The sequence below is a fragment of the Alnus glutinosa genome, chromosome 12, assembly GCF_958979055.1.
Source record: "Alnus glutinosa chromosome 12, dhAlnGlut1.1, whole genome shotgun sequence".
NCBI classification, from domain to species: Eukaryota; Viridiplantae; Streptophyta; class Magnoliopsida; order Fagales; family Betulaceae; genus Alnus; species Alnus glutinosa.
The window spans coordinates 7,333,967-7,352,821 of NC_084897.1; the positions used below are offsets into that span (position 1 = coordinate 7,333,967).

General features: G+C 33.6%; 2 protein-coding genes across 2 annotated transcripts; one reads left to right on the forward strand and one right to left on the reverse strand.

Annotated features, from left to right (window-relative positions):
• Nucleotides 1-1,915: 1,915 nt before the first annotated feature.
• On the reverse strand, nt 1,916-5,022 carry LOC133852255 (uclacyanin-3-like). Its single transcript, XM_062288971.1, has 2 exons — nt 4,685-5,022; nt 1,916-2,509 (listed from the first exon to the last, which is right to left on the reverse strand). Exons 1-2 carry the CDS (start codon nt 4,866-4,868, stop codon nt 1,992-1,994), a joined length of 702 nt encoding a protein of 233 aa, XP_062144955.1. The 5' UTR covers nt 4,869-5,022; the 3' UTR covers nt 1,916-1,991.
• A 4,885-nt stretch (nt 5,023-9,907) lies between these two features.
• On the forward strand, nt 9,908-15,436 carry LOC133852473 (ribosome-recycling factor, chloroplastic). The gene is made up of 11 exons (XM_062289239.1): nt 9,908-10,185; nt 10,465-10,618; nt 10,959-11,025; nt 11,138-11,233; nt 12,438-12,535; nt 12,845-12,956; nt 13,636-13,677; nt 14,083-14,139; nt 14,272-14,322; nt 14,498-14,554; nt 15,233-15,436. The coding sequence occupies exons 1-11, from the start codon at nt 10,098-10,100 to the stop codon at nt 15,248-15,250; spliced, it is 840 nt and encodes a 279-aa protein (XP_062145223.1). The 5' UTR covers nt 9,908-10,097; the 3' UTR covers nt 15,251-15,436.
• Nucleotides 15,437-18,855: the final 3,419 nt, after the last annotated feature.

Genomic DNA, 18,855 nt, shown 5'->3' on the forward strand with positions numbered 1-18,855 from the left:
ACCAACACTGCCCATAGCTGAAGAGTGAGGAGTACACAAGACAGAGATCAATTGGAATTTATAAAGATGTAGGATTATAGATTAGAACCTGTTATGCTTTAGGCTGGTTTTGGCAAGGCCAGAGGCAAAAGCCATGACAGCCCCCAACGTGAAGAGGGAAGAAAAGGGAGTTGTTTTAGAAGATGGGGAGGCTGGAATAAGCAGTGACGTCTGAGTTGTACGTGTTTTAAAGCTGTGTTTTCCTCCTATGCGTTTCGGATAAGAAAAAGGAAAAAAATAATAATAATAATTAGCCACATGTCAAAGTTACCTGTCAATTTGGCACGTCACTAAATTGGTAACGTGTCAAGTTTTACACGTCACTAATAATTTCAATTTATTTTTTATAAAATTATATTGACTTAATATTTAATGCCGTGCCAAAGTTGACACGTCGCTAATTGGTGACATAACAAAAGTTGATTATTGTAGACACATCAGTAAATGCTAATTTTTTTGAAGCGACTTGTCAACTTATTAAATCGGTTTGCAGCTAATAAATCTAAACTAAATTGAAGAACAAATCTGCCATAGACCCCCAAAAAAATATGCTTGATAATTGCATTGATAGTTTGTTTTTGTTTTAATGAATGATATATATATATATATAACAAACTAAACTCTTTATAAAATCTGACAAGATCGAATCATAGGCAAACTCTGAAACACACTTCAAAGTCCCACCAAAACACAACTAAAGCCAAAAAAGCCAACAAAAAAAACCACTTATATATATATACCAGTATTTTCCTATCAATACTCCATTTACAACAAATTTCTTCATTAATTTCCTTAAATTTACTTCTCTTAACACTTTATTTCCTCATATATAATATGAACTTTAACTTCCCGTTTGATCATCTGCATAATCTAAACCTCAGAAAAGGAAGAATTGTCATGTCTCAAGTCGATCATTTCTAGTGCATGCGCGCGCCAGATGTAGTATAGTACTGCAGCCCCACGAAAACCAGCCTACAAACAAAACATTTCAGCATTTTTTTCCTTCACTCCCGCATCCCTACATCGACAATCTCATCCCAACAAATAGCAGAATCGCATGCATTGATTGTTTCGTTTGAGGAATATAGACAGGATGGACAAGCTAGGATTCATTGAGTACGTACCTTAGCTTTGTCCGCCCTAAATATGCTTTTTTTTTTATGATCGATACAACTTATATTCATCTAATTAATTAAATCGATCCAGTACCGATTTGGCTTGAGCTAGCTCCTTAATTGGCAATTCTTTTTTTTTTTTTTACTAGAAAACAAGAATGTGTCAAAATAATTGAGAATCAAAATGCAAAATATGATGCAAAGTTTAGGTGATCGAAGTAGTATCCTATTGGAAATAAATATGTAGAACTACAGGAATTAATGAAAGCAAAAAAAAAAATGTATGAAAAATCACTGAACTCTTGGATAGTATGACGAATATTAATCTATCTTTTAGACAAATATTGCCTCCCGCTTATACAATAAAGTTTGTAAAATGGAATACAACAAATCTGTTACGAGGATACAATAATCTGCACACTCTGAACACTACTCTGAATAAGGAATTTTGTAACAGCAAAGAAGAAGAAGAAAAGGAAAAAGATCACTAAAATATGCAGGAAAAAATATATTTTATAAATTGGAGAAGCAGTATTCAAAAATATGATTGTTAGAATCGCAGTTGTTCACATCAAAAAAATGAGCAACACATGTGCATGCATGCGACGACCAGTACGAGCCATGGGTGACACAAGTAGCATGTGTACGTATACTCAAAATCCAATCTAGTATAAGAGCAAAATAAATGCTTATAAAGCACATAAAAAACTCATAACTTTTCAATGTGAGATAAAGAGTAATTAAAAAAATAGAAAAAAAAGTTGAAATATTCAAATAAGAGGGATACTTAATTTTCATGAAATAATTTTCAACATTCGGCCCATACAGAAATACATGCTAAAAATTATATGCAAGGAAACCCAAAGCCGTGAGAAGCTGGAGAGAAAGCAGCAGGCCCTCGGATGGCAGGGACGAGGGAGCACTATTTTTAGACGGGGCAGGCGCAGGTGGAGAGGAATGCGAAGGTTGATCAGGAATAGCTGGAGTGGAACTTGAACTTGGGCTAGATGGTTGCGACGGGTGATCAGGGGCAGCTGGAGCAGTGGAACCCGGGCTAGGTGGTTGCGATGGGTGAGCTGCAGGGATAGTTGGAGCAGTACTGGAACCTGGGCTAGATGGCGGTTGCGATGGAGTGGAAGTAGGAGGAGGAGGTGAGAGGACCCTGATGTCGACCTTCTGGCCGGCTTTGCAGTGCCCGTGCTTGGTGCAAATGTAGAACATATGGCCGGGCTCCCACATGGTGATCGAGTCCCTGCCACTCTCGTATATGTTCACCGGAGCTTTTGGGTTGCATGAATGGAAATCTTCGTGGCTCACTTGCATCACGTCGTTCTCTTTGTTGTCATACTCAAAATCTGCATGCACGTCAAACTGCAATATTTAGCCACTATATATATCGAAAAAACTTTACTTATAACTCGTGATCTTTTATCACGTTTGCAATTAAGTACTTATATTTTAAAAAGTGTTAATTTAGGGTATTCTAACCGAGGCCTTCGTTAGAATTTTCTATTAAATCCTATTAAAATTCTCAAAATACCCATATGTTTTCTGAAGGCACCGGACAATGACCGTTAGGGCCTTGGGAGGTGGAGCGTAGCGTCATCGTCCTTGCTAATAGTTTTTATAAGATAGCGTAATGGAGTGTATTAATATAGTTAATAAAAGGAGTTAATTATTAATACTAAACAGAGTAACTCATTAAACAAATAGCTACGCTGTAGGAGTGGAACGAGTGCATGAGCGAAATGCCTCCCGAGAGAGGAGAGGCATGAGGGAGTAAGCGAAGTGAAGCGATTAATGAGTGAGCGAACTAGCTACCTGTCCCCCAAGCCCTCCCGTCATCGCCCATAAAAGCAGAGGCGAGGAGGGCATCCAAGACAGGTAGCATACTGAGTGAACGTATTATAATAAATAAATAAATATTCAGGAATTAGTATTTTTGCAAACTCCGTTAAATTCTGACTAACACCTAATTCTTGCAATTTTCTTTTTCTTTTTTTTCCTAAAATAGGGAGGGATATTGGGGATTATAAGTGAAGTTTATCCTGTATATACATGAATGAATATGACAGCTAGGTTTTAGAACAAGTTACTAAAAGGGTTAGCATCAATTAATACCAAAGTCCATTTGGTGGAGAGAAATCATGCATGTTTCTCCACTGGAGAAATCATATATATATAAAATAATTATGAATAGAAATTCACAAGGTTTTGATTAACAGCCAAACAAAAAGAACATCTGTGATAATATTTCTATTTTTTATTAGCTATAATTAATTTGAAGAAAGAAAAAAAATTAAGGAACCGAATGTTAATGTGCTCTTACATGCATGCTGCATGTCTTTTATGTTTTATCCACCAAGGCAGGATGATACATAATACCGATGAATTGTTTATGTATTCTTATTTAAATAATGTTGAGAGGTTATATATATATATTTCTTTTCACACTTCTTGTTGTAGTTTTCGCAGCCGGCCCTTCACTAGCTTGTGGACTAGAGGGATCTATGTGGAGCTAACAGTAAGAGATCGATCCTATTTATTTTTGTAATCAAGACCTTAATCTGATTGATTAAAGCATAAGGCAAATTCAAGATATAATTGACTTTGCCCACGGGAAGTGTGGATAAAAAAAAAGGACTGCAAATTCAATTCTATAAAATCAATAATATATATATATATATATGAGTAATGCTAGAAGTTCTTATTGTGTTTTTCTTGTATCTTTTTAATAATGAAATGATTTTTAAAATCACTATTGTGCTTGTAATTGATCATTATTGAATTTTGATCAAATTAATGGTAATTTTAAAAGTTACCCTCATTATTGGAGGGATACAAGAAAGACTTGTAGAATTACTCTACATGCATAGCTAGCTTAGAAAAGAAAAAAAAAAAAAAAAAAGAAACTTCTCTAATTCTCAAATTAAATACTCATGATTCAATTAAGTTGTTTTCTGCAGTCCTCTTTTATAATATATAGAGATCGAATACAGAACAACAAAAAGAAAGAAATAAATACTAGCCAGAATCAAACTTGACTTAGGCATTCTCCCAACAATGGAAAACTATTTAAAAATAAATAAAATAAGATAGTTAATCTTTTTAAGAAGAAACACCAACTAATATAGAACATGATCTCTAAAGAAGACAATTCAAATTAAACTTAACAATTTCATAGTCTAATTAACATGCATGGGTATTAATAAACGGCAATTTTGAATAAAATTGAAATGAGAATCGGTTGGGTCGTTGGAGTCTTGAAATTAGGTGCAAATTCTTTCCTTTTGTACTTTTAAATAAACTCCCATTTTTATTTTTTGTTATTTGTTTTTTATTTTTGCTTGCACCGAAAATGAAAACCAAAAAAAAAAAAACTCAAAAAAAAAGATCATAAAACTCCGCCATAACAAGATAATCACACTATTGTAGGAAGCATATATGCATATTAAAAATGGCAGAAAAAAAAAATTATAAAAAAAATAAATAAATTGAAAGGTGAAGAAGAAGAAGCTAGAAGAGCTTACAAAAAGTGTCGCCAACGTAGAAGGTCTTATTAGAAGCCCAATCCTTGTAATAATCAATATTATTACTGGTTTCGTTAGTCCACCCCAGAGAGTCACCCACCTTGTAAAAAGCACCAAAGCAGACACCAATGAGTGCCAATATCACGCAGACAAAAAGCATGGCAGATTTTGCCAGAGTCGCCATGGCAAACGGCCGGCCGGTACCCACAAGAAGGAATTGAAGAGCTAGCTTTGAAAAGAGGTCGGTTGGTGGATCAAATGCTCATACAAAACAAAACCCTAGAGATCGAGGCCGCTCGTACGTCTATATATATATATATATATATATGGTGCCAAACTGCAACATTTGGGAACAAAATTAATTTATTTCTTCTATTGGGGTGCGCCATTAATATATTAGTGCATATATACTTGATTTGAGTATATTTGGAGGAGCCAATAGGCAACCACTTTTCCTTGGCCTTTCCAAATTAGGAAACGAGAACTTCAAGGGACACTTTCCGTACCCACCCTCTTTAATTTTACAACGCTGACCCTCCATCTTAGTCGATCTGTCTCTCCAATCTCTAATCGCCGCCCTTCATTTGTCGGTCTTGACTTTTTATTATGGTATATATTGATCATAAATTTGAAGAGGATTGAATACTCAAATATATATACAGTGCAAGTCATTTTTGCCGTCAACAGTCTCGATGTATTCGGTGATCACATGTAGCATTGTGTGAACTCCATCCTCAAGAATAAATTCAAGTCCTTTGATTAAGGGTTTATTTGGATTTGCGATTTAAAAAAGTTTTGATTTTCAAAAACGCAGTTGAGTGTTTGACAAAATCGCAGTTTGACCATTAAAATTGCAGTTTAACCTTTAAAATTCTGCGTTTTCAAAAAAGTACACAATTCCCTACGATTTAAAAAAGTATATTCCTTTTCATTTTCAATTTACAATTTTTTAAAAACACAATTTCAAACGATTCATTTTCTGCGATTTGGTTTAAAATCGCAGATTTTAATTATGAAATCGCAATCTCAAACACACTCTTAATGGGATGATTATTCTCGGTCCTTGGCCAAGGCATTTTAGTAAGATTTACTAAAATAATTTACTTGATGAAATATTATTTCACAAATGAGAGAATATCCATATGATTAAATTGGATACTCAATGATTAATTCAAAAATAATGACTAGAGTTCAATTATAATTATTTAGTGAAATTAATTATAATTAATAGTAATTAATATATGACAATTTATGAGACGACAGGGTTTATTGGAGCTATATATATATATATGATTCCAACAAAATTAAAGCTTGGAAATGATCAATTATGGTTCTCCCATTTGTAGTCCTCGATGAGTCTCTACAGTCATAAGGCTTGGTATCTCATTACAAGCTCTGTTGGTTGTAACTAATTGTAAGAACCAATTTTTGTTATCTTTCAATTCTTGGAGCCTAAGCTGAGCTTTTAATTAATCAGCCCGCATGTTCTTGTATTCAGATTTTTCAATACAAATCCATACATTCAGTTCATCAAAATCATTCTAGTCAATCTCACCACCCATTTTATTTTACAAAATTCCCAAACAAAAACACCATTACAATCATAATATCCATTTCTATTCATGCATGTATCAAATTTCAGAAATATCCAAAATAAGCAAGTTTTTCCTTACAAAAAAATGGCAGATCCCATTTAATTATAACAGTTTATTGGAATCAATAGAAGTTCAAATGGCAAACTAATCGTCGATCAGCACTTTGTAATTAGGGGTGAAAATGTGAATACGGTTATTAGCAATATCTACGCGCATCTCTATAATGCGGTTATCATTTTTAGGTATTCGCATCTGCTCTATTATTGCGGTTATTAAGTGTGGTTATTATTCGCTATCTGCATATGTGGTAATGGCCATTTTAGATTACTATCAAAATCTATATGCAAGCTTAAATAATACAATTATTACTATATGGAAGGTTAAATAAATTAATAATTCACTTGTTACACAATTCATTATTATCAGTTATGGAGATTCATTGTTTCATAGAATACTCGAGATTTAAAATATTACTCAAAAAAAAAAATACCCTAACATAACCTAAAGATCCTAAATGTGTGCAATCCATAACGACGTCGTTTTAATGAATTTAATTTAATTTATATATTATATAGGGAATATAGATGCGATTATTAACTGTATTTGTAAACCTTAAACCGCATCAGCATATGTGGATAGCGGTTAGCGGATGGGGCAATTACTATTCCCTGCATTTCCACCCTAGTTTGTATAGTATAGTTTAAGAGTTTGAAATTTTATGCGTACAATAATCTATTTGAGGCCACATCTCACAATCTGATGGGATATGTAAATGGAAAGACTGTATGTGCCTGGGAGATTATTCTAGGCAAAGTCCCGTCTCCCAGCCACGTCCATTGAAAAAAAAAAAAAAAAAGTTAACAAAAGTAGATACATGAGGCATGACAATTTGGGTTCATATATGGGTTAGGTTTTGTTGTATCCATTCGTTGTTATATGACTATATGAGTCTAGCTATATGAACATAACCAATTTACTTGATCAGGTTAAATTCTTCAATATTGAGTCATTGACACACCTTGTTTAATTAAATGGGTGATACGATACGATTAGGGCCGACTCGATACATGTTTGAGGCTTAATAAGACAAGTTTAAGTGAGACATATTCTCATCTCTAAAAAGTAGCTCAATCGGCTGAGAACCACGCCTCATGAAGCGGTGGTCACTAGTTTGAATTTCCCATCTTCTCTCTTGTGTGAACATGTGAAAAAAAAGTGAGACATATTCTTTATTTTTAAATATTAATCAAATAATATTTATTTTAATATTAGTATTATATTTTCATTTAAAAATTATTTTTCTCACTTTTTGGGAGGCAAAATTACGAATAAAATTTTTCTAATATTTCATTTTGATAACTAATGCAAGTGATTGATTGAGTTTTTGGTAACTAATCTTCTTCTTCTTCTTCTTCTTTTTTGGTGTAACTGATTAGTTATGAAATGATTTTAATGCTTTGAATAGTGACTTGTTAGAAAATAATGAAAGTGTAGAAAAAGAGAATAATTCAAATTTGAATAAGGAAATAAAGAGAAAACAATGGAAACTTATAAAGATATGAGTTTATAATTGAATTAAATAAAATATTTTAAAAACTTTCTATCTTCTTAGCATTTAATTTTTTTTCCTCATTTTACTTTGAACATTGGAGTCCTTGTGGGAATAGTTAGGATCCTCTCAATTTTAAATGTTTTATGGTCAGAATTTTAAGTGATGCATCTCACTTTGCACTATAGTTAGCTCAGTGCCAATCAAGAAACCCAAGAAATTTCAAGAATTTTTGCTATACACTCCTTCTTCTTCTTCGGCCTAAACCGAGATGATGCAATATGAATGACGTTAGATACTCAACTTTAAATCCCGACCTTTCATTTGAATGGAGAGTACCTATTTCATTAAATGAAATAGAGAGGATCCTATTCAATACTTGAGTGGCATAATTTCTATCTTTTTAAAGTTTGGAATAAATTATATATTATTAGCATTGAATTTTAAAGCAATCCACGTCTCTTGCAAATGATCCAATTGACAGTTGAAATCAAAATTTATTGTTGTCCCTTTAAATTTTGATTAAAATTTTGGCTGTTCAATGCTCATCACAAGGCTAAAAAATCTTTACTTACAACATATTGAATATTATTATTATTTCCAAGAGTAGAATTTTTAAAGTTAAAAAATGTGTTTTATTTAAGACCTTCTTTAATATTATTTGATTATCTTATTTAATACTATCAATTTTTTTAGAATTATTTCAAGAATGGAATGTTTGAGAATTAAATGATATTAATATCTTTTTAATTGCTTATTACTATAATTAGGGGCCTTAATTAAAGAATATTAACTATAATTAAGCTTTCAAATATATATATATATATATATATTAAAAAAAATATTTATTAATATTCATTAATTGGGGGCCTTAGGCGATTGCCTAATTTTTTATAAAGCAGAGCCGGCCCTAGACACGACTTATATATCTTGTTTAATTAATAATTTGTGTTTGGTTGACACAAACATAATCCATTACAACTTATTTCAACCTGTTTAGTATAAATGAATTGAGTGGACACAAATATTTGATCTAATTTAATTAATACAATTTTATATCTTATAAGCAAAAATTATATCAGTTATATGCATTCATAGCTAGATTCATGACAAAATCAATTTGATAATCGATATTTATAACTATAAGTTATCTACTTAAGGTTTTTAACGTTAAAAATATAATTTAATTATAAGTAATATTATTTTGTAGACTGTTATATGACTATTATACAACTGAGATGATATGGCAGTGAAAATCAGCCTTTAATTTTTTATTTTTTTTACAAGTGTTGATTCAATAATATTTTTTACTGATTCATCACTAAATTGTAAGAAAGTTATATAGCAATCTATTAAATAACGAGATATAATATTACTATTTAATTACATAGATTATCCGTATTAGGATGCGTTTAGGATTGCAATTTCATAAATACAAGTGCGATTTTAAACTAAATCGTAGAACATAATTTTTTAAAATACAGTTCCTAAAAAAAAATCTGCTTTTTCGAATCGCAGGTAAGATGATGTTTTTTTCAAAAACTCATAATTTTAAAAGTTAATTTGAGATTTTAAAGGCTAAACGTTTCCTAAGGGATAGCTCAATTGGCTGGGGACCACGCCTCATGTAGACATGTAAAAGATTTTAAAGGTTAAACTGCGATTTTGCTAAACTCTTAACTGCGTTTTTAAAAATCACTTTTTTAAATCACATATTTTAAAATCATTATTTGAAATCTCACTTTTTAAAATTGTAAACTCAAACGTACCTTAATCAACTTGATTTGACCTGAATCTAATTACATTAAAATTTCAACCCATAAATTTCGTATCGCTTTATGGTGTGTTTGGTAATAGGGTTGAATCAGGATTCTTCTCTATTTTTTTCAAAAATAAATTATATTTTATTCAACTTTTTTAATTTTTTTTAAATTTTATCTCTTAAAATCAAACTTCGAAATTCGCACAATAAATTAAAATTAAATTTTGAATGAGTTTTACAATCCTACTCGACATGCCTTTTGCTACGCCGGCGCAGGATATTATCTAGCCAGGGTTCGGAGTCTCCTACTCCAGGAAGCCAAACAAACCCCAATTGAAGATGCTTATCCACAAAACTAAAAACCTTTCGTACTCTTCGTCTTCCTAGTGCCTTGGACGGAAGCTGACCAAACCTTTCTTCGTTCTTCAGACTCTACCCCCACAAACAAACACTCTCTGAGACTTTAGCCATAAAGCTTTGCCAAGCTTCGATAGCGTTCGAGCATTCATGGCGACGCCGTTTTGTCCGACGACCCCTGTCCGGTCCATCATCCAACCCCAGCAAAACCCTCCCAAAACCCTCATCTTTCTTGGAGGTGCGCACCACTTAAACCTTGCACATTGTATCTCACATTTTTCTTGTGTTTTCTTAGTTATGGACGCTTTAGACATTGCTAGTGATTCATTTACTCTTGTGGCTTGTTTTGGTAATGTAAATGCAAATTGTGAAATTTAGCTGGCTTTCTAGGTGACCCTTTTGGAGTTTGAGTCCGAGTCTTTGGCTAGAATAGTGGGTTTGATTTTTAAATTCGTTTTGCTTAATGGGTATTGATTATATTGCGCGGAGAGTTGTTTATGATTCAGCATTTTTGCAGATACTTATAATGGAAGACCGGGTTGTGTGAAATGCCAGTCGACCAGGGTGAGTGTGCATTCGTGGAGCTCGGCTGCAAGCTATGTGAGACTTCGGAGTGGTGTTGTTGGATTTTATGGGAAGCCTGTTGTTATGAGGCAGTTGTTGCAAAGGAGGCAAGTTGATTGGAAAACATTTTATTACTTATGTTTGCTACAATTATGATTATGATTGATTCAATGAGTGGTGTTCTTTATTTCTTCAATTTTTGTTTTGAAAGATGATATATACTCAATGACTGTGTTTATGACTTCCAATTGTTATAGATTGGGCCATGCTGTTTTTGGAGTTTAGAGCATAGAAATGGTGATTTGGTTTTGAAATGATGGACCATGTTAGGATAGGAGTTGGGATGTGTAGCATTGCTATCTCAGTCGATTCAGTCTGAGTTAAGTGATTGGATGTTGAGTTATTTGGTGACCTATTTATGTTGTGTTTTTGTTGTGAATCCTTCAGAAGAGGAGTTGTCGCTGCAACTGTTGAAGAAATTGAAGCAGAGAAATCTTTGATTGAGAAAGACGCTGTAAGTGTATCACTGATGGTTGATTGTAAGATTTAGTATGCAGAATTCAAAGCGATAGATTTTGGTAATGTTGAAAGGAAGTGTACTAATGATATTATTGGTCGCTTTTCAGAAAGGAAGGATGGGAAAGACTATTGAGACAGTTCAAACCAATTTCAATTCTGTAAGGACAGGGAGAGCAAACCCAGCCATGCTAGATAAAATTGAGGTATGAATCTGTATGCAGGTTTGCTACTTTTCTTATTCAGTTTTTTGCACATCAGCTTTTGAAAAATGCCCAGCCAGATTTTGTTTAGGGCACAGATGCCACACTGCAGAAACCATTGATACAAAGGTTAATATAAGGCACGCGATTTTATGCTGGTCAGGATCATGAATGATACAAAGGTTTACACTCATCATTCTAACAGATTGAAATTTTTTCTTGTTTTTTCATGAATACCGTCAGAACAATCTATGTGAAGCATAATCTAATCAGGCAATCCATGGTAATCTATGGTTGTATTGTGATTATGAAGAGTGAATGTGCATGTGTTCATGAAGCAAAGATACTGACTTATCATACTTATGTTCCAAAGCATACTTTAGTTGGTGTTTTGTTTGTGGATTTGAAATTATAGTTCCTTTTGTATTGTTTACTTCATATTGAGAACTTGGGAGCAAAAGGTGAACCCACTTTAAGTTTCCATTCAAGCCAGGCTGGTGCTGGACCTGGAATTCCAAGTGGTCTATTGTTTCACAAGTTGGTAGGGAAATCTTTTTTGCCTAAGAACCCAGTATCAACTCTCTAATAAACATGAGAAATGAGTGCGTAAGTAATGCACAACACTGGAAGCCATCATTTAGAAGTTTTACAGGTTTGAAACCAGACAAATTTGTATCCTTTGACACAGAGATCTAAGGAAAACCTAGTAGTGATGACATTTATATTATTTGTTTTTTTCTCTGTTGTAACCAATGCATATCTATTGCATAAATTCTTAGTTAATTTTTTTTTTTTATCTCCAATGAGGAGAAGCTTGCTGTTTCCAAGTTGATTCTGGTGTTGCAGTAGTTTTTGGTGATTTAGTTTTGCAATAGCTTCCATTTTGTTGTATAATTGTGTTGATTTTCTTTTTTTCCATGTTGCATAATTTTTTCTTGCAAGTGGTAATCATGGGAGCATGTCAGCAAAAAATCTGTTGGGCCCCACTTTATCCACTGACTAATAATATGGACATTGTGTTTTGGGTCAATTTTCTAACAAAAAGGTGATAAGGTCTGCATTTGTAGTTCTAGAAAACATGAGGTGGCTTCTGCAACTCTTGTTGCAAAAGTGCTGTCATAGAATCATCACAGATAATTATTAATTTGATCTTTGGTTAAGGTTTTATCCTTTCTCTTAGATCAGCTATAACCCAATGCTTTTCCAGGTGGAATATTATGGAAGTCCAGTTAGCTTGAAGAGCATAGCTCAAATTAGTACTCCTGATGCAAGCTCTCTCTTGATACAGCCGTATGACAAATCCAGGTATTTCTATGAACTCAAGGACATGAAATAATTGTTGAGAACAAGTAAAACATGCTTCATTTACTCTTCTGCAATGAATACAATGTGTATACTAGGAAGTAAGAACTAAAATTTTCTCAGATTCTCCATGTAAAATGAAAAAAAATAAAAATAAAAATACAAACTACATATGCCAGTGAATTTTCCATGACTTTTTGAACACCAAAGGGATTTAATTCTCCAGCTGTTCTGAGCTATAGAACAGGGGACTGGCCTCTGAAATCTTTAATGTATTCTCTCTTTTACTGTTTTACGTGCCATATTTCTCAGCTTAAAGTCTATAGAGAAGGCCATAGTAGGATCTGATCTTGGTATGACTCCAAACAACGATGGAGAAGTGATAAGACTGACCCTCCCTCAACTTACATCAGAAAGGAAGAAGGTATAGCCCCTTGTCTTTGATCTCTTTGCATGTAATCATTAAAATTCCCAGTGACCTTTGAACTTGTCACTTTCATTACTTTATTTACAGATATCCGTTTAGTATGTGTCTGTACATGAAAAGGTAATTTTATGTTTTTCTATGCCATAAGTCGTTTCTATATTCAATTGATTAGAAATTTCAGCTGGAATTTTACTTTTATTTCTATGTTCTATTTTTTCCTGGATGTTGGATTTAAGACTGCAGCCAATTCATTGTCTTGTGTTGCTTCTTGGAGCTCAATATCATCCTTACTAGCTTTAGCTTGGCTTAGTGCTTGTTTTCTGATATGTTTTAGATATCCTTCTGCACAGGTCTTATCTTTAAAAAGGGTTTGTGTTTGGTTTTTTTATTTTTATTTTTTATTATTTTGGTTTTATAATTATTTTTCACTTGCAAGTGCGCTTACATGTTAAATTAAGAGTATTCTTGTTACCTATTTATTTGGAGGTTTCAAATGTTGTTCAAGAGCACAATTGGAAGAATGGTTTGTAATCTTCACAAGAGTGGTGGTAACTTCTGTAATTGTATTGAAATTGAAGTATACTGTTTTCTGAAGATGTACACCAATCAGTGAAGTTCCTTAAATCATGCTTACTGAGAGCTTTATTATAAATTTATTTTTGTTTTTCCATTGCAGGAAATGTTAAAAGTTGTAGCTAAACTGGCTGAAGAAGGGAAGGTACAGTGGTACTATCTGTGGATAATTTGAGATAACTACCTGCCTATGTTTGTATTAAATTCATTTGTCTAATAATTTTCTTGAGACTTTGGAGATCTTGGGTGTATCTTCACAGAGTAGGCAGACCAAACCAGATCTCAAGAAATGGCTATAACTTACAAATGTATTTGGTGTCCCCCTCTTCTCCGTAGTTGTCTGAAACTTGTTAATTTGGGGTTGAAAAGTCAGACATCAATGGCTTGTTCTTTGAACAAATGGAAATTCAGTCATGGTGTGGTTTGGTCATGGCACTATATACTTACCTAAGTGCATCCATTCGAAAAATAATCATTGTTATAGTTCAAAACATAGGCAAGTCACTGAACTTGTTCTCTTGAATATCTTCTTCCACTCAACCGTTTGTAGGTGGCATTGAGGAATATAAGAAGAGATGCTTTAAAATCCTACGAAAAACTTGAGAAGGTGTGAATGTCTAAATTCCCTTGTTGCCTTTTTCTCTCTCTCTCTCTCCAGTAATTGCTTCTTCGAGTCCAATCCCCCTCTCTTTTTCTTTTAAAATCCTGTATTAATCTTTGCTTTCCTTTTCATGCACAGGAGAAAAAGCTCTCTGAAGATATTGTGAAGGACTTGTCAAGTGATTTGCAGGTAACTTGATGGTTTTGTGTACTCCATTATCTAGATGCTTCTGGACCTGGGACCCAAATTCTGGAAATTATGGGTTTCCCCTGAACCTGGGCATCAGAAATTCTTCCCTAGATTTGTTTCCATGAACACCCTTATTATTAGTATCCGTTTTTCACATTTCATTTACCTTATGCAGAAGCTGACAGATGAGTATATGAAGAAGATCGATGCCGTCTTCAAACAGAAAGAGAAGGTATTATCATATCATTTAAATTGATGGAATAGGTTAAACTTTTGAAACTGGAATTTATTTTCTTTTTAGTGTGCTTTTACATGTTTGCATTACAGATGGAAGATAGTTGATAGATGCCACTCTGTGGATCTCAAGCGTGATATATTTATTGTATCAAGTAGTGGAAGTGAGAAGGAAAAGGGTAGCGGTAGTGATGGGCTGCATTGCTTTGTATTATTTAGTTCAGATTTTTGGATTGAGCTGCATTACATCCATTCCGCTTGTTCTATTCGTGGATGTGGGTTTGACAAGAATATATGCCTTATACTTGGGTTGCATCTTTACTTTTTTAATGAATTTGTGATTACTTATTTAAAAATTAAAATAATAATAATAAAATGTAGGGCTGAAAGAAGCTTTGTTTTGAAGAGGAGTTTCCTCTTCTTTTAGTTTTTCATTTTTTGAGAGTCGATCGTATTGGGGTGGGAAGAATTAAATGGCTAGATTGGATCTGCTCACCATATTCTTTCTAGGGCATCTACACTTCCCCATAGCGCAGTCAAATTGTTCATGAATGTCATTATTGTTGATGTACATACATTGAGTTCACTGATATTATATACTGCTTGTCTTCTCCCTTCAATACCTTTCATATCACCCTGATGTTTGACATCTATTTATCTTGCCATTGTCTTGCAGGAGTTGCTGAAGGTTTAATGATTGTCTGTACACATGTAAATGGGAATCAAACGGGAGAGCCTCCTGACTAGCCAACCTGAGAAATGGAACCACTTTGCATATTTTTCATACCCGTCTTACAAAAACACTATTGAATTAACAAAGAGCATTATGTTTTTCTATGTATTGTTAATTTCGGTGTTCTCTGCATAGTTTTTTTCCAAATTGGGTTGGAAGTATTTTTTTCAATGTAGTCTATTAAATTAACATTTATCTTTAGATCACGTGATTTTTGCGTATATTTTTAAAATGTATGTGAGAATCACGTATTCTAAGAATAGATGAAACATAGTAAGTAAATTTTATTAAAAATATATATTAAAATCACATATTCTAAGACAAATGTCAATGTATTAGATTGGGTGAGGAATTTTCTCCGGCCCAAGTTAAGAGAACGCTTTATCCATTTTCTCTCTGGTCTGAAAGGTTCCATAGATTTAACTTGTAATAAGATCTTATAACATAATGGACTTGTGAGTAACCCCAAGTGGTTGGTTCAAGTGGTAAGGTCTTGGTCTTTGTAGTAGGCCAATGAGGTCTTAGGTTCAAATTTTGTTTTGGTGTAAACAATTTTTTAGGGTCAGTTCACGGGTAAAGTCAGAGTATTTCTTGATTTGTATACTCCGAATTTGTGTGAGAAATGCTTTACACAAGTCTAAAGTTTACTCGATAAGAATAGGTGCACGAAGTGCTCTTACCTTTTTCGAGATTTTTCATCATAAATTGGCTAGTAACCTTTGCTTTACACAAAGAAATTGCATTATTCATTCATGGCATTGAGTGGCAGAGGAAGTTGACAAAGTCAATAAAGAAATAGTGTTGCATGTGGAAATTTCTTGGATATTTTCAGAGGGAAAAAAAAGAAGGATGAACGACAAAAAATACTTTTAAGAAGAATCAGCAGGTGAGGACCGCCATCAACACTGCCAAGGCCAAATGGGGTAACAGTTGCTTCCTTCTACTCCAAGTTAGTTATCTACTTTATATTGGGGGCCAACTGAGAAATAAAGTCAAGCTGCTTTTTCCTCACTTTTGATGGTGGATTATCTATTCGCCAGATACTTCTTTGTCAATTAGATTTTAAGCTCCTTGAGCATCTTTTTTATAATTCGCTTGCAAACAAACAAACTGATCGTGATCGTGACCGTTCACGTGACATTGTTACATAAGTCACAATCAAATTTAATTGTTGAGAAATATTATTTCTTTGACTCTTGTCCGACTCCTATCAAACTTCAACAATTTTTTTTTGAATAAAAATAATCAAAAATAAATAAATAAAAAATCAACTATTGAGATATATAGGATTCACATGTACGAAAACAGATCTAATAATTTTTATTTTTATTTTTTTTTTTAAAAAAAGGAAAGTTAGATAAGAGTTGAACAAGAGTTTGGAGAAGTAAAAGATCTCTTAATTATTTGGTGTCTAATATGATAAGTGTTATGTAAACTGTCACGTCAATTTGTGAAAGATTTACTATAAAAATTGTAGTATTCTTAACAACACCTTTTTTAAAAAACTTAAAATTCTTAGAAAACATAAATATAAGAAAAGGTTATGCATAAGTTACTAGGGGTGTAAAGCCGACCAGTTATAACTAGTAACCAGGTATCAACCGTTCACCGATAACAGGCAAACCAGCCAATCACTTTTGTTATCGGTTGGAAATAACTGGTACCCTGTCCTATCGGAGCGGTTACCAATTTTAGAAAATATTTAAATCAGTTATAACCGGTAACCAGGTGTGTGTGTGTGTGCATATATATAAATTAAAATTGTATAATTCTAGCATCTAGGGTTTTACTTTCCGGTTTCCATTCCAACTTGCCTCTTTCTCTTTCCCTAAAATAATAAAATTTTAGTGTTTTTAATATGCTTATAAACTATTTTTATTGTATTGGAGTCTCTCTTTTGGTTGATGGTTTGTTTAAATACTTACTTTTATTTTTGGGTTTGTAGTTGTTGTAAGGGGATATCTCTTTTGGTTTGTAGTCTTTAGTGTCATAAGAATGAGATTTGTAGGTCTTTTTTCTTCTGTTTTTTTTTTTTTCCTAATTGATTTAAGGAAAAGGCTACATGAGATCCTTACCACTTCTGATCCAAAAAGAAGAAGAAGTGGTTGATCTTATAAAATAAAAAGGGGTGGGTTCTCTGACAATAGACCTAGAACAAGCCAAATCATTGCTAAAATATATACAATAAGAAGGAAATGAGACAATAAATGACCCGGTCCTTTCAAGGGGCTACACAAGACGGTTTCATAAGCCAAAGAGATACAGAATAAGACAAGTCTATTTATATACTCATTTGAGATCAACAACAACCACCCAAATGACGCTAAAGTGGTCAAAGCACTGTTACAGCTTAAATGTGAAACTACAAAAAAGAAAAGCACCAATACAAATTCAAATACAAAAGTCTCCCTTATAAGGAATAACCCAAGCAACATAAAAATACAGAAGCAAATAAACAGTAAAAAAGCTCGAAAATAAGCAAATCTAGTGATTGGCAGTGCAGACGACAACTGGACCGGCACGGGCAAGCCACGCGCCAGCGCGTGAGATCCATACCCCACACGCCAGCTCGTGGACGGCGAAAAAAGGATCAGCCAATGGCATCGGGTAGAGGGGACGCCGGTGAGTGCAGTGGAGGGGTGCATGTGTGGTAGAAAGCATTATAGGAATGTAGATCTAGCTTTTAAAAAACTAAAACTAAGAACTACAACAAAATCAGCCACCAACACGGGGATGACTGCGGCGAACACGAATGGCGCGGTGGACGGCATGGCAATGAAGCCAAAAGAACGAAGTTGCAAATCCAGGCGGGATAAGTCGTACAAGACGATGGATAAAACCTCATCAAAGGTGAGGTGGACTGGAGAAACCTCTAGCCAAATAACAACAAAAGCAGTAAAAAACGTAAAGGAAAGAAGAGAGGAGAGGAGGGAAGAGATGTGGTCATTCCCTCCTCCCTCATCCATGCAGCTGAAACAAGAAGGAAAAAAAAATCAAGGGGAGAACATTTGGGTTTGTCGGTTAAAGAGAGAGAACAAAGAATTCTTTGTGAGACCAGGTGTTCTTCTACATGACCTGGCTGCTAATAGATTTGTAGTTGATATATGTTGATGTGGTTTAATCTCATGTAAGCTTTTAAAATGAATTTCTATGACATTTTTAAACCCCCCAAAAAAATTCAAGCCCAAAAATTAGGTTTTTTTTTATTTTTATTTTTATTTTTTTTATTTTTTTTATAACAACCACAACAAAGCCCATCATATTGGGCATAAAAAGACTGAAATGTTTTTTAAAAAAATGTTTAAAAAGCTCTAAATTAAGCCTAAAAGGTAAGTCTAATACCCAAAATAGGCTTTAAAAGACCTAATTTTTTTTAAAAAAAAATCGGTTATCAATGCGGATAATTAAGTACTAACGGGTAACCGTCGGTTAATAATTGGTTAACTGGCCACCCGATTACCAGAGCCGGTTGGAGATTTTGGCCAACTGGCTACCTCGGTTACTGTTACTGATTTTAGTTAATAACCAATAACCGCAATCAGAGTTTTTATCTCTATGTATAACGA

Bases quoted from the DNA above. Each gene is read 5' to 3' on its own strand.
- LOC133852473 (XM_062289239.1), top strand. From the start codon at position 10,098: ATGGCGACGCCGTTTTGTCCGACGACCCCTGTCCGGTCCATCATCCAA. The intron at 12,957-13,635 runs GTATAGCCCCTT...TTTCCATTGCAG, and splicing joins TTACATCAGAAAGGAAGAAG to GAAATGTTAAAAGTTGTAGC. The intron at 14,140-14,271 runs GTGTGAATGTCT...TTTCATGCACAG, and splicing joins CCTACGAAAAACTTGAGAAG to GAGAAAAAGCTCTCTGAAGA.
- LOC133852255 (XM_062288971.1), bottom strand. From the start codon at position 4,868: ATGGCGACTCTGGCAAAATCTGCCATGCTTTTTGTCTGCGTGATATTG. The intron at 2,510-4,684 runs GTAAGCTCTTCT...ACGTGCATGCAG, and splicing joins CTACGTTGGCGACACTTTTT to ATTTTGAGTATGACAACAAA.